The sequence below is a fragment of the Onychomys torridus genome, chromosome 6 (assembly GCF_903995425.1).
Source record: "Onychomys torridus chromosome 6, mOncTor1.1, whole genome shotgun sequence".
Taxonomy (NCBI): Eukaryota; Metazoa; Chordata; class Mammalia; order Rodentia; family Cricetidae; genus Onychomys; species Onychomys torridus.
The window spans coordinates 53,337,299-53,351,167 of NC_050448.1; the positions used below are offsets into that span (position 1 = coordinate 53,337,299).

At 40.3% G+C, this 13,869-nt stretch overlaps 1 protein-coding gene across 4 annotated transcripts in view; it reads right to left on the reverse strand.

Moving 5' to 3' along the window:
• Positions 1 to 13,869, reverse strand: part of Golim4 (golgi integral membrane protein 4) — an 82,730-nt gene that overhangs the window by 37,343 nt on the left and 31,518 nt on the right. For all 4 annotated transcript variants that reach the window (XM_036190860.1, XM_036190861.1, XM_036190859.1 and 1 more), the window contains exon 2: positions 1,043 to 1,117. In XM_036190860.1, the coding sequence (XP_036046753.1) occupies positions 1,043 to 1,117 (75 nt within the window). The remainder of the gene's footprint in view (positions 1 to 1,042; positions 1,118 to 13,869) is intronic.

The window sequence follows — 13,869 nt, forward strand, 5'->3', positions numbered from 1 at the left end:
ACTGAAAAGACAATCAAGCCATCTAAGCCATCTTCAATGCTCTGAAAACTTTATTATCCACTAGATGGCTCTATAAAATCACTCTGCAGTGAAAGACAGGGCAAGATAAGTCTCAGAGCATCTCTCAGGATTCTGAAGTCTGCTCAACCTGAGTCAGGAGAGCATTGTATGGTATCACGCATCTACTATGGCACCTACCCTTTTATTCCACCAAGGCAGCCAAGAGCTTAAATTCTGAGATTCATCACAAAACGTAAATAAATAAAAGATAAGAATGCAGATAACTTTTAGTAGCTAGATGCTGGAATGCATGCTCTCTTAAAGAGCTCTGACACCATTTGACGGCATTGCCAGTGTGACCTGTTAATTTCTGAATGAACAACTGTGTCAGTGAAATTTTTCATGAAATAATAACAACTGCTTCATTCAAAAGATTCCAGGTAGTGAGTCAACTCACTATGTTACAGACATAAGCTAGAGTGTATGAAACATGTTCTAAACAATGCATGTTTTCCCAAATCCCAACTGTGGACCGAGGTTTGAGGCATTAGAAATATACCTATGTAATGTAGAAGGGAAGTCATGGGCTATTTCTGAAATAATTTGTGTGCCGATGTGCGACCGTCATGAAGGCTGCAGAAGCAGAAGGAAAGCTTCTAAACCCACACTTGAGCCTCTGATGCAAAGGCTTCTCTGTGGGATGGAAGGAAGTGAAGACCTTTGAGTCATGACCTGGATGATAAAGCTTGTACATCTTCCACTTACTATCTGACTTGAGATCCCAAAGGAGAAGAAAGGGCTACTTCCCCATCACTGAGACTACACAAAATGTCTGCACCATGCCTAACACATTTATTGACAGCTCTTTCTCTGCCCACCTGGCTTCAGGCTCATTTGAGAAACAACTTAGCAATAATATATATATATATATATATATATATATATATATATATATATATATACCAAAAAGCATCATAGGCCAAGTAATGGTACATCAAAAAATGGTAGCAGAAACCAAAGGCACAAGCTCACATTGTCTTACCTTCCTTTGCTTTCTTGTGTTCAAGCCTTTCTTTTTGCAAAGATTTCTCTAATCTTGATCTGTGTTCATATACAACTGGAAAAGATAGAGTTAAATTTGTCAGAGAACTAAGAGGTCCAGGGTAAAGTTAATAACAATTTTAAAAACATAAACCAGAATAAACATAAACCAGTGCCCACATCCAATTAAGGTAGAAATATAAAGTTTCACATCTGGGGTAAAGAATAAACAGGTGGATGTATTCAAAGATCCAGATTCTGTGCAAATAATATGCACAAGTAATACATATGCTATTGGGCACAATTCCAGGCGGACTCCCTACCAACGCTGATATGTCAGCCAGCCAGCAACTCCTTAAGAAGTCTGCTGCCTCTTAACTACGCATTATGTCTCTAGAAGGCCCACCACATCTCTTCCCAGGCAACGGTGTCCACTTGCAAGACTTCAGCCACAGTCCACATAGGAGGTGCACCCCATACACATCCCCTGCAATCACTTCCCTGGCAAGTACTAGAAGAGCATTTTCCTGTCAGTCTTTTATCTGCTAAATCAGTGTGCCTTGCATTTCAACCAGAAGCAGCTATCATGGAAAGAGGCACGCCACTATGATTCCACTAAGAGGAGAATCTCTTTCCACTTCCTTCATGTTGGTGCCAACACGTAAAAGAAACACAATGAAAGAGGATGGAGAGACTCCCCTAAGACCCCATAAAAGTTCCCACAAAGAAAGAGTCAGTTCATTATCCATGAGAGCAAACGGATGTCCATTCTCGGAAGTCTTCCTGCCTTCTCTGCTCTTTGCTTATTCATACACTATGAAGAAGTCAGACAAGACGTTCTAGGAGACTATGGAGGAAGATGGACCTTTGGAGGGAACAATGCTCACCACAGCTCTTAATGCACTGGTGGATACATATCTGTAGCAAGCAGAGGCTGAAAGTAAGAAACATTTCACCTTGGAATGAAAGAAATATGATATATTAGACTAGACTAGATCAGACATAACAATCAACAAACTAATGCCATGTATACAGGTATAAGCTATTGAAAATTTCAGGGGCATTTGATTTTGTTTTAATTCCCAGCGGCGCCTGAGAAACCACCAAATGTGTCTCAGACTTTATCTGGGAACAGAAGCCTCAGCTGCAGAGTGGTTTGAATGGCAGTGAGGGCTGGGAAGAGGATACATTCAATTTCAGATGTACCCTCCATCTCCTGTTTGTCCAGCATTGTGTCAACTATGATCTCATTCTCCTACAAGCTCAGCCAATTCCGTTATTCCATTCCTCGATCAGACCCAAGCACCCCTTGGCTACATAGAGTTCCATCATCTTTGGTCAATAGCTGTCTATCTACAACACAAGAGCTGTCTCCACTCAAATGGCTGCTGCCAAAGTTGTCAGGATCCCAGCAACCCCTCTCCCCTTCCTCCTCCCATGAGCCCTTGCTGCTGACAGGACAGCCTGCCCCTCTGCCCTCTCTCGGTCACAGCTTCCTGTTACTAGTGACTGCTGCTCTCCTTCCTCTGTGGCCTTGATTTGAACTAAAAATCCCACCCTGAGGGATTTCTGGAACCAGAAAGGCAGGAAAAGGGAAATGTTATAGTAGTAATTATGATATGCATATTGTTTATCTATTGGCAATAATATTGGCCTATTTCTTTTTACCTGAAAAATCCCCCTGAAGAGATGGCAAGTAGCATTTTTCAGTTCATTAGAATCTGGAAGACTACTTTTCCATAAAAATTCATAGGTAGTAAAGATAAGACCAGATAGACTCTTTAAGTCCTTCTAGTAAATGCAATCATTATTACACACACACACACACACACACACACACACACACACACTTCTTTCACTATGTATTTCCCAGGTTTGCAAGCTAGCACTTTATCTAGTGAGCTTATTGTTTCTGTCAGAAGAAAGACTGCTAATCAATCCTTGTCACCTGTCTCTGTTTTTCTATTTATACTTTGAAGTCAAGGGCATCATTTAAGACTAACTAAAGCCACACAATGGCATATAATGGATATTCTCACAGCACCAAGCAAGTCTAGTGAAGGACGTTTAAAACAATGGTTCAAACCTGGCATTCAAACTCTTTAATCTGATGCAAGCCTACACAGGAATAAGATTTGAAACATAAGAACTCATGAAGAACAAATAAATAAATAAAACTGTAATACTCCTCCCAGGCTTGTTGAAAGAGGATGTAATATTTTCCATGCAGCAAAGAACAGCAAGAGGGCTCATTTCCACTTGAAAAAAAAAAGGAAAGGAAAACGTTTAGGAGTTTAAAACAACAAGTGAGCTTCTGTAGCCATTTAGCATTTAAACACTGTCTTTCATCTAAAAGTTACAAAAGAAATGCCATGTGCATTTGCTTCTGGGAGAAAGACTATTCTCAGAAGTTCAAAGTAAACGCTCCAGCTCAGAATTGAGAAGCAACTCTTGCCAGGGCTGGAGAGACAGCTCAGTGGTTAGGAGCTCTTGCTGCTCTGGAAGGGGACCCAGGATTGGTTACCAGCACCCACATGATGGTTCACAGCCACTTGCAACTCCAGTTCTAGGGGATCAGGATGGCCCCTTCTGACCTTCACAAGCACCATAATGCCTGTGGTTCACATAAACACATGTACACAAACACTCAGACACATAAAATAGATAAATATTCAAGAATTTGAAAGACAGCAACAGTCAAAAATCCTGCAGAAAGCACTACCAGATGTCTTGACTTCTTAAACCAAGGGACAGAAAATGCCGATCCAACAGTAGCCCGTGGGTTATTGTTGTTGTTGCTGTTTGTTTTTTGATTCCCCTCCTTCAGATCCTACTACAGTATAACATTTTACCAAAACTTAGTTAAGAGTCACACAGTTCAACTGGTAGAATAATTAAGGTTTGTCAGTAATCCAACTTTAAATGAATAAATTTATAATTTCAAAATTGTGGCTATAGACAGACAGCCAGTCAACAAAAAAAAAGGGGGGGGCAATAAATTCAAGGTAATACAGAACAGAATGTTGAAAAGGTTTGTGGGTAAGTTTAGGACAAAAATCAGGTATTTGTGAGATAATGTGTGTGTGTGTGTGTGTGTGTGTGTGTGTGTGTGTGTGTGTGTGTGTGTTTTATATACATTTCTATAGATGTGTTTGGGTGCACATGAGCATGTAGAGACAAGATAGACATCAGGCATCTTCCTTCATAGCTCTCTGTCTTGTACTTGAGAAAGGACCTTACACAGAACCTGAAATCTATCCACTCAGCTAGGCCAGCCAGCCAGTGAACTCCAGGGGATCCACCTGGGATGCCTCCAAGTTAAGAGTTACAGATGTGCTCCCTCGGCCCTGGCTCTTTATGGGGGGGATTGAACATAAGGCTTCATGTTTATGGAGCAGGCACCTCACCAACCCAGTTCTCTCCCCAGCCCCATGATGACAGCCTTTAAGAACCACTTTGACCTGTAGTACTAATTCACTGTAAAGGGGCAGAGGCCAGCCACAGAGCCCTTTCTCTATGGTGGCTTAACATGAAAATAGCATTACAGGTGTCTTTTCCTGTTATGTTTTCTTCTTGCTTTAGTAATTTTACTTCTTACAAAGTCTGAGGATGAATATAGAAAACCTAAGAAAATCCACAGCAAACAAAGGAATGAAGGACGTAACAGCTACCATCTGGTCTTCATACTGGACCTTTCTTAGAGCTCCCAGGAGAGCAAGAAGGCATCACTAAGGCAGATGCTAAGGTCTGTTCTCCTGGTTTCTCTTTTAGATGACTCCTACACTGTTAATGTCAAGCATTTCCCACTGTGCATTCCTAGTTCAGGCTGCTACAGTTTGGATTTTGAGCGTGTTCCAATACCCAAGTGTTAAAGACTCAGTCCTGGACTGACACCACACAGAAGGAGGGGAACTTTTAGCAGGTAAGACCTAGGGGGGGTCCCTTGGTCACTGCAGTGTCCTGTGAAAGTGATTTCTACCTGCTTGGCTATCAGTGAACAGATGTTGTTTTTTCCACCACCACATGCCAAAAAAACCAGGGCCAAGCATTACAGACTGGAACTTTCAAGACTGCGAGCCAAAACAAACCCTTTCTCTAGGTAAGTTAATTGTCTCAGGTATTCGTTATGGTGGCAGGAAGCTAACACACATATCTTCCGTTACAACCTTTCCTGGTTGATTTATAATTTATACTTTAATTTAGTTATTATCTAACTCCCCTTATATTCAAGACCCACTCTTGGAGGTAGTGCCCTCTGTCTTCCATTCACACGCCGAATGACACCCAAAGGCCTCAAAAGGCTTCGCCTTGTTGTTCATATTCCAGCCCCACATCTTTCTTCCTTCTTCCTGACCATGCAAGATGCACATTTAACTCGGCAGCTTACTATCTTTTTCTTGAGTACTGACTGCTTTTTCTTCAGGTACCTGCATAAATAGTACCTGCCTTCCCTTCACCTCCTCAGGGCTAGGGAGACAGCTAAGTAGGCAGAAGTGCTTACAGGACAAACAGGAAGACCTTTCTGGAAACCCCCTTAAAGGAACAGAGACCAAGCTGGTGGACTGTTTATGGAAAGTCTTCAAAGCTGAAAGGAAAATATCTTGCCACGGGAGAGTCTTGCACTGTCCGGGGCAAAGCTACATTTTCAAAGACATGCATGGCTATTCAGGCACAGGGGTTAGAAGTTTATGAGCTGTGGTAATAGAAGCAAAGCTACTCCAAAGAAAGATATATTGTATACATAGACCTTATACAGGAATCTTCTTATCTAGCAGTAGGATTTCAGCCAGACCACTTCAAAGTATTTTAGCAAAATAATGGAGGAGAAAAAGGAGAGGGAAATAGGAGGCAAATGAAGGTCAGGGGAGAGGGGTTGTTTCTAGTGTTTCAAACCTGTGCGGAGATGCACACAAACACTCTTAAGATGGGCTAGACATATGTTGTGGTTTGAATGTAAAATACCCCACCTAGCTGATGATGACCTTTTGGAAGACTGTGGAAGAAGAAAGCTTCACACACCTGGCCCACTTCCTGTCTGCTCAATGCTTCCTTACCTCACGCCCAATGTGCCTAACTGCCTGAAGTTACTGTCCGCAAGCCTTCTCTGGCATGATGGGTGGTGTCTCCTTGAACTATTGGCCAAACTAAATTCTTCATTTTTTCAAGTTGTTTTTTCAGGTATTTAGTCACATCAAGAAGAAAGGTGTCTAATACAGCATTAAGGGGACATGGGTTTTATAATGAAATAATGGATCTATATTCTTCGCAACTGATGTGCTTGAAGCAAACCTAAAAGTCACCTAACTTTTTTTTTCATGAGAATTTGCCAATTGGTAGGGCAAATAATTCTACCAAAGATGGAAAGTCAGTATTCAAATACCATCTCCTCAGTGGTTTCTATGCTACAAACAAATATTTATTGAGCACACATTACATGTCAGGCACTGTTCTGACATCTGGGACTATGTCATGAACAAAATAGACTTTTGTTTTTTAAAATCTGCCTTGTAAAAACTAATATTTGGGCCTGGCAGAGACACATAATAAATAAATACTATATTAGATGGTAATCAAGAGTAAGATAAAAAAGAAACTGAAGGATATGGAAAGTGTGGAAAGAGATGGGAAGGTAGGTTTCTCTTCTAAATGCAAGGCCTCTTTAAGAAGGACTCATTGGAAGTCAAACTTGGCAGGTTTACAGACAAGGAGAGAGAGAGTGTGTTGCAGATAGAGAAAGTGGGTCACAAGGATGTATATACTAAAAGACAGAAGGTCAGAGGTCAGAACATCTGATCATGGCCAGCCTAGAGGGCAAAGGCTTGGGGACAGGGAAGGGGACACTTTCCACAGGTCTCTAACTTGGACCTTTATCCACAAGGACATGGGGATCAACTGGGTTGTTCTGAACAGAAATGTGATGGGAACATTATATGAATGAGACCACATGGGGTACAATATCCAATCAGGGCGTTGTCTAGCTATTTCCTCCAAATTGAAACATTACTTCCTGAGGAAAGAAGGAGGTTCAAGTCTCAGGAGCTAACATAACTTGTAAGGCTCAGGAGCCCAGTCAGTTACAAAATCCACACTGCTCCTTCCCAGGGAAGAGCAGTAAGGACTGTTGGAGAGAGAAGACTCTCTTCACTGAACTGCTTGTCAGTCACACAGGATGGTCTAGGAGTGCAGGTTTTGTGAATTAACACATGTGAGAGTAGGCTGCGTGCTGATGGAACTATCCTTTAGTTGCCCATGCTCGTCAATGTTACCTTTCGGTCATGTTCCTGTAAGTAGCCCCAATTATATCACTGGACCACTGAGCTAGACCAAGACAATCACCATTCTAGCACACAGTGGGAAGGGGTTCATGTGTGCTCATTGCTGAAGAGCTGTGAACAGTTGATGGCTTCTATAAGAGGGACAGTCAGTTTTGCTCAAGTTTGCAGGTACATTCAAGGCGATAGCTCTACACCTATAAAAATATGGTTACCACAAACTCCAGTCGGTCGGTAACTTAAAAAAGAAAAAAAAAAGACATGAGTTTGGGGTAGATCTGAGAGGAGTTAAGGAGAGACCTGAGGGTGGATATGATCAAAACATATTTATAAATTTATCAAAAAATAGTAAAATATTTTTTAAAAATTAATCCAGGCAGCAAGTAGGTAGTTACCAAGTAATTTTATTTATAAAAAGCTCAAGAGCAAGCAAACTAATGGTCATGGGCTACTGTTTATATTGTATGTGTGATGGAGGCTGTGTGAGGCAGCCAGGGGAAAAGCTTTCCAATGGTGGGGAAGTTTGGATCCTCAGTGAAAGGGCCAGATGAACTGCTTGTTTTTCCAAAAGTCATTATGTTCTGTCTTCATAAGTCAAGTATGATAAGTGTATAATTCGATAGTTTATCAAAAACTTAGATCATATCTATATAAATACCTAGAAAACACATACAGGGAAAATACAGTATTTTATCTGAGACTGGCTTAATTGATTTAATATGGTGTTCCAGTTGCAGATACATAAAGTTAGGTATGTACATATGACATGAAGGTGGAAATGAATCTGTCCAGAGGAACAAATATAAGGGGGAGCCAGGAGGGTAGGTGAGTTGTAAGAAGACAGAATAAGCACACAATCTATACTTGCATGTAACACAGTACTATCTATAAGGAATATTTCAACAAAATTTTAAACAACTAAAAACCAATCAAACAAATGGCCACTTTAACAAACAAAGCATTTGTTGACATCAAGAGCATCATTACTTCTGAGAGGGAATTTATGGAAGTTGCTTCTTCAAACGCAGAGAACTGAATTCAGCTCTGACATTTGGATTTCACCTTCCCTACCTACACAAACGTTAGCCGTTAGCATCAAGACGTCAGTTTAATGGCAGAAAAACAAAGGAATTCTCAAAGACAGACGGACAAACAAAAAGTCTGAGGACAGGAACTTTCAAAACACTAGAAAGTGAATAAACTGACCTTTTATAAAAAACGAAAATAATCTTGGTAGGAAATAGAAGCAAAATTATGGCACATGCTATCGCAATTATGTGAGTAAAATTAAGAATTAAAAATACATTTAAAAGGTCATTTTGGCTCTCTCTGTAAACATAATTAGATTTAAACTTGTCATACACTTGAGTGACATCAATATTAACATAAGCTGAGTATTTAGTTCTCTTGGAGTTTCTAGAGGAGACAACTCTTCTCTAGATATTATTAACACAGAAGGATTTGTGTCCGGTGCCTTGCTGGAAACTTTGCTCTAAGTTTTGGGATGACCTGACAAAAATTAGGATGACTGTCACCTCCATTTGTCCTGTAAGAGCACAGTCATGCTTTCTGTCTGGCCAACTCCTAGACGGATTGATTTTCTTTTATTTTTGTGGAAAGCTTTGTTCCCAAAGACATTTTGTATATGCAATTGTGAGGACACATTCCTGGAAATAAATAGCCACTGTTTTTAACTGTTCCTGCAGGCTTCAAAAAAAGATTCTGTCAGGTGCCTTCCATAAATATCTAACTGCATTAAATGAGGTCATTTTGAGCTCAAGTGTCTTCCTCACACAGCTCTGCCGCTTGTAATGAAGCAGTGGAGATGGTACCCCGGGATTGCAAAGGCTCTGCCCCGATTCCAGCATGAAATGAATTCTTTTCAGAAGACTGATTTTGCAAGAAGAGAACCTGATCTAGTATGTGAGCATGGATGACAACCACTGATAAAAAGAGGAATACACAGAAGTAAGATATCTTCAGCCAAACATTCAAAGGGCTCGAGTGAATGATTAGACGTGCACTATAAATATAAGTCCAAGGGGCTGGCGATGCAATGTGTTTGGCAAAGTAATTGCTTAGCATGCAGGAAGCACTGGGAGGTAGAGCTCTCTGCAAGGAGAGACAGTGGAGGCAGCAGAATCAGGAGTTCAAGGTCATCCTTGGCCATATACCCAGTGAGTTCAAGTTCTTGGATCCCTAAGACCTTGTCTCATACATTAAAAAAAACAAGCCACTATGTAAACTTGTAAATATGTCTTTCTATCATCTATCTACCTACCTATCTAGCTGTCTGCCTTTCTGTCTACCTACATACCTACCTACCTATTTATCTAAATGATATTAAAGTAAGTAAAATTATCTACAAGTACAGGAGGAGAGAGAAAAAGGACAGTACCAGGGTATGAGAGAGAAGATAATGTACAATACAGAAATGCACAAAAACTTCAAGAAAAAAAATTATGAAAGAAAACAGATCCAAGGATGGGATTACTATTTCTAGTCTAGCTACTGGATGAGCTTTTATAACCAGAACTGAGGTTGAGGAAGGGGAGGATACATGATGCACTCAGTTTCAGTCACATTTTATGTTTGCTGGGGATATGGGCACAGAAGCACAGAGTACTCGAACTCTCTAGGTGCATTTCCTCATCACATTGCATTGCTGAGGCCTAGCACAGAAGTCTCGGAACTCAAGCCCTGTGTGCCCACAGCAGTTACTTATTCTTCCTGGCAGTTTATGTCCTACTCTGGCCATATTGCTTAGGTACGAATGTTCACTAGTGAAGAGTCTTAAAGCCCTGCTAAATCAGAAGAAACTTGGGGGTGGGGGTGGGGAGTAAACACAGGAGGCCCAATTGGCACTAGATACCCAAAGTCCATTTCAACAGCTTGACTAAAATTCCCAGTACATCCTTCACGCCTGGCTCATTTTTGCATGCAAACTCTCCTTTGGCATGACAGGCTGCTTAAGCAAACGCTTTCTAAGACTTTGGAAAGAGAATGTTTAGGTTCATATAACAAAGTTTAATGAAAGGTACGGCGCTCCCCCACATCTCTCTGTGCCGGTCTTTCTTGTTCTTAACTTACTAGAGAAAAATGGGTATTTTCTTGACGGTTTTCTAAGGACACATGGGGCTCTATGAATAGGATTGACTCCTACCCTGAAATCCCAGGCAGGGCTTGGTGAGGGGAAAGGGCACATGTCAGTCAGTAATCCCTATATTGCTGGGAAAAGCCCTACAGTGTAGAAGGCTAAGATCACTCCACAACACCCCTGAAGGTCAAATACAAGAGTTCTCTTTTTCTTTCTTTAAGAAAAGACGTAGTCTTTATAGGAGGTGTGGGTTTTAGAGAGGATTAGAGGAGATTCTCTATGATGACCTGAGGATTTGGAGGATTTTTGGAAAGCTTTCTCTGAGCAGGCTTGAGTACTTCCTTCACACTGGCATGCCCAGAGTAAACTGCCAGTGACTGTAGATGCAAGATCTGTGTCAGTTTTTGTTGGAAAATATTTGTGGACACTGCAAAGATGTGTCTCTACCTAAGGTGCCTTTTGATTGGTTTAATAAAGAGTCGAATGGCTATTCACTATGTAAGAGAGGCTAGGCAGGATTTCCAGAGAGAGAGAGAGAGAGAGAGAGAGAGAGAGAGGAAGAGGAGAAAGAATCTAGACCCCAAGCTTTCATAATTAATAATGTTTCCCTGTCATGTTTTGAGATCTGACAATCCAAAGACAGTGTGATAAGAAAGCTTGTTATGCCGGGTGGTGGCGGTGGCCCATGCCTATAATCTCAGTACTTGGGAGGCAGAGGCAGTTGATCTCTGTGAGTTCGAGACCAGCTCCAAAGCTACAGAGAAACCCTGTCTCGAAAAACCAAAAAAAAAAAAAAAAAGGCTGGAGTTCTCCCAGGCTTTGAGAGACCGTAGGGATTCTCCTCCTCAGTCCCCTTAGGGCCCTACACATCTCTGTCCAGAACCTTTTTACAGTACTTCATGTATGTACTGGTCATTTCCACAGCACTGTGGGATTACTTAGGAAAGGTCAGTCTCTACAAATCTGTACTTTTGGGTAGCCTCGAGTGGAGAACAATGTAATTTTCTGCAGTATGTTTGTTAAGTGGGGCCAGCAAGATGACTCAGCTTGGGTAAAGGTTGTTGTCACAGAGCCTGAAGAACTGAATTGTATATCTGGAATCAAGTGATGTCTTCTGACTTCCACATGTGCCATGGTATATGCATAAACACACACAAAATAAATAAGTTTTAGAATAAAAGAATGCTAAGTTATTGGACTAATACAAAGGAAAAAAATGCCTTAATCCAAAGAGAAACAAGAGCATTTCACTTTTCTTGCCCATTTTTAGCTCTAACGTTTACCTATGAAGAATACAGATGGCTGCATATCAAGACAGAGTTCTATGAGTCCAATTTAAATAAACTTTAAATGTGAGACAGCTTATTTCTACCAACACAGACACTATTGTATTCTGCAACTTCTAATGTTTCTGTATGAGAGGCAGAGAAAATCCTTCCGCCATTTAACAAAGTACATTGGGGATTTTTGAAAGAAGTAGAATAAAATCAACAAATGGGATCTATTGAAAGCATATGACAAGATAATAACAAAGAAAGACAAAATATTGCTTTGAGGACATCAGCATTCTAGCAAGACTTCCTAGTTTTCTTTTCAACTTTATTCCATAATTAGAATTCAGATAAAATTTACTGAAAATAAGTTGAAGGAGAATAAAATAGAGTAAGCTGGGAATGAAAAACAGAAGAAAAAAGAAATAGAAAAACAGACAGCCACAGATAGTGCCAAGAGATCATTAAGTGAGGATTTTCAAGCAGTCTAAGGAAAATAACATTGGCCAGAACCAAAGGCTACCTGACACCAATCAGTTCTGAGCACAGGGCTAAGAAATTTCACCTTTTAATGTCTGTTTTCTCTGGAATAAATTTAAGTAGGTAGACAATTGAGTCAGCTAAATTTGATGACACATAATTGTAGTAATGAAAAAGTGGGTATGTAGATGTGGAGCTCAACTTACAACTTTACAACTGGGAAGAGCCCTTCAAATTTTGATCATTTCCCAGGCCAGTAATACCATAGTAATGTTTTCTAGAAGCCTAGAGATGAAGTTCCTTGTCTTAGTCACTGATCTGTTGCTGTGAAGGGACACTACGACCAAGGTAACTTATAAGAGAAAGCATTTAAATGGAGACCTGCATATCGTTTCAGAGGGCTAGTCCGTGATCATCATGGTAGGGACAATGTTGGCAGACATAGCGCTGCAGCAGTAGATGAGAGCTTACACATTGACACAACAACCACGAGGCAGAGAGAGAGGGTCAGAGTTAACTAGGAATGGGGTGGGCTTTTGAAACCCCAAAGCTCATCCTTAGTGACACAACCCTCCAAAAAGGACACATCTCCTAATCCTTCCCAAATCCTTCCCAAACAGTGTCATCAATTGGGAGCCAGTTATTCAAATATATGAGCCTACGGGGCTATTCTCATTCACACCACTGTGTTCCCAGTCAGTCACGTGGTCTCAAGGGTGAAGGATGGATACTCAGCAATGCCCTATTTTGCTCAGCTGTGTTCTGGGGTAGGTGTGTTGAGTGCATTATTGACTTGTGATATTTTCAACTTGTGATGCATTTATCAGGTGATCCCACTGTGTGCTTAGGTGTTCTTACAGAAGCAACCACCACACCAATGAAACAATTCAATTCAAACTGGCTTTGAACATTCCTGATGACTTACATTTGAACAGGAAAGGAAAAAAGCCAGATTATCAGAACACTGAAGGCTCTGACAAAGGGAGACATTCTGTTTTACTTGTCACTTATGATTACTATCATATAGTAACTTAAAAGCTGCTAAATATTAGTATAATAGTAATATAATCTAAGACTATCCTTCTTAAAGGGCCCATTTGTAGGTAGACAGTTGAGTCAGCAACATCATTCCAATGCTAAATTTGATGACACATTAGTTATTGGACTAATACAAAGGAAAAATGCCTTAACTCAAAGAGAAACACGAGCACTTCACTTTTCTTGCCCATTTTTAGCTCCAACGTTTACCTATGAAGAATACAGATGGCTGCATATCAAGACAGAGTTCTGAGTCCAATTTAAATAAACTTTAAATGTGAGACAGCTTATTTCTACCAACACAGACACTATTTATGTTCTTTCTCTATATACATACATATATAAAATACATACTTTGTATATGTGTTATATACATATAATTATAATACTTTATGTTACACACACATATGTATACACACACACACACACACACACACACACACACACACATTATTCTTTTGCTGACAACGAATAATAAATGACCAATGCATACAAATATAACTGCTCTAACTGAAAGTGCCTTGAATAAATGTCCCCTCTTGGACTTTCCCTTTTTTACATATAAGTTTCCATTCACTCTTCTCAGGAAAACTCTTTTACATACTGAGTCCTTGTTTAATTTCTGTTGTTGTAGTAAAATACCCTGACAAAAAGCAGACTCAGGAATAAA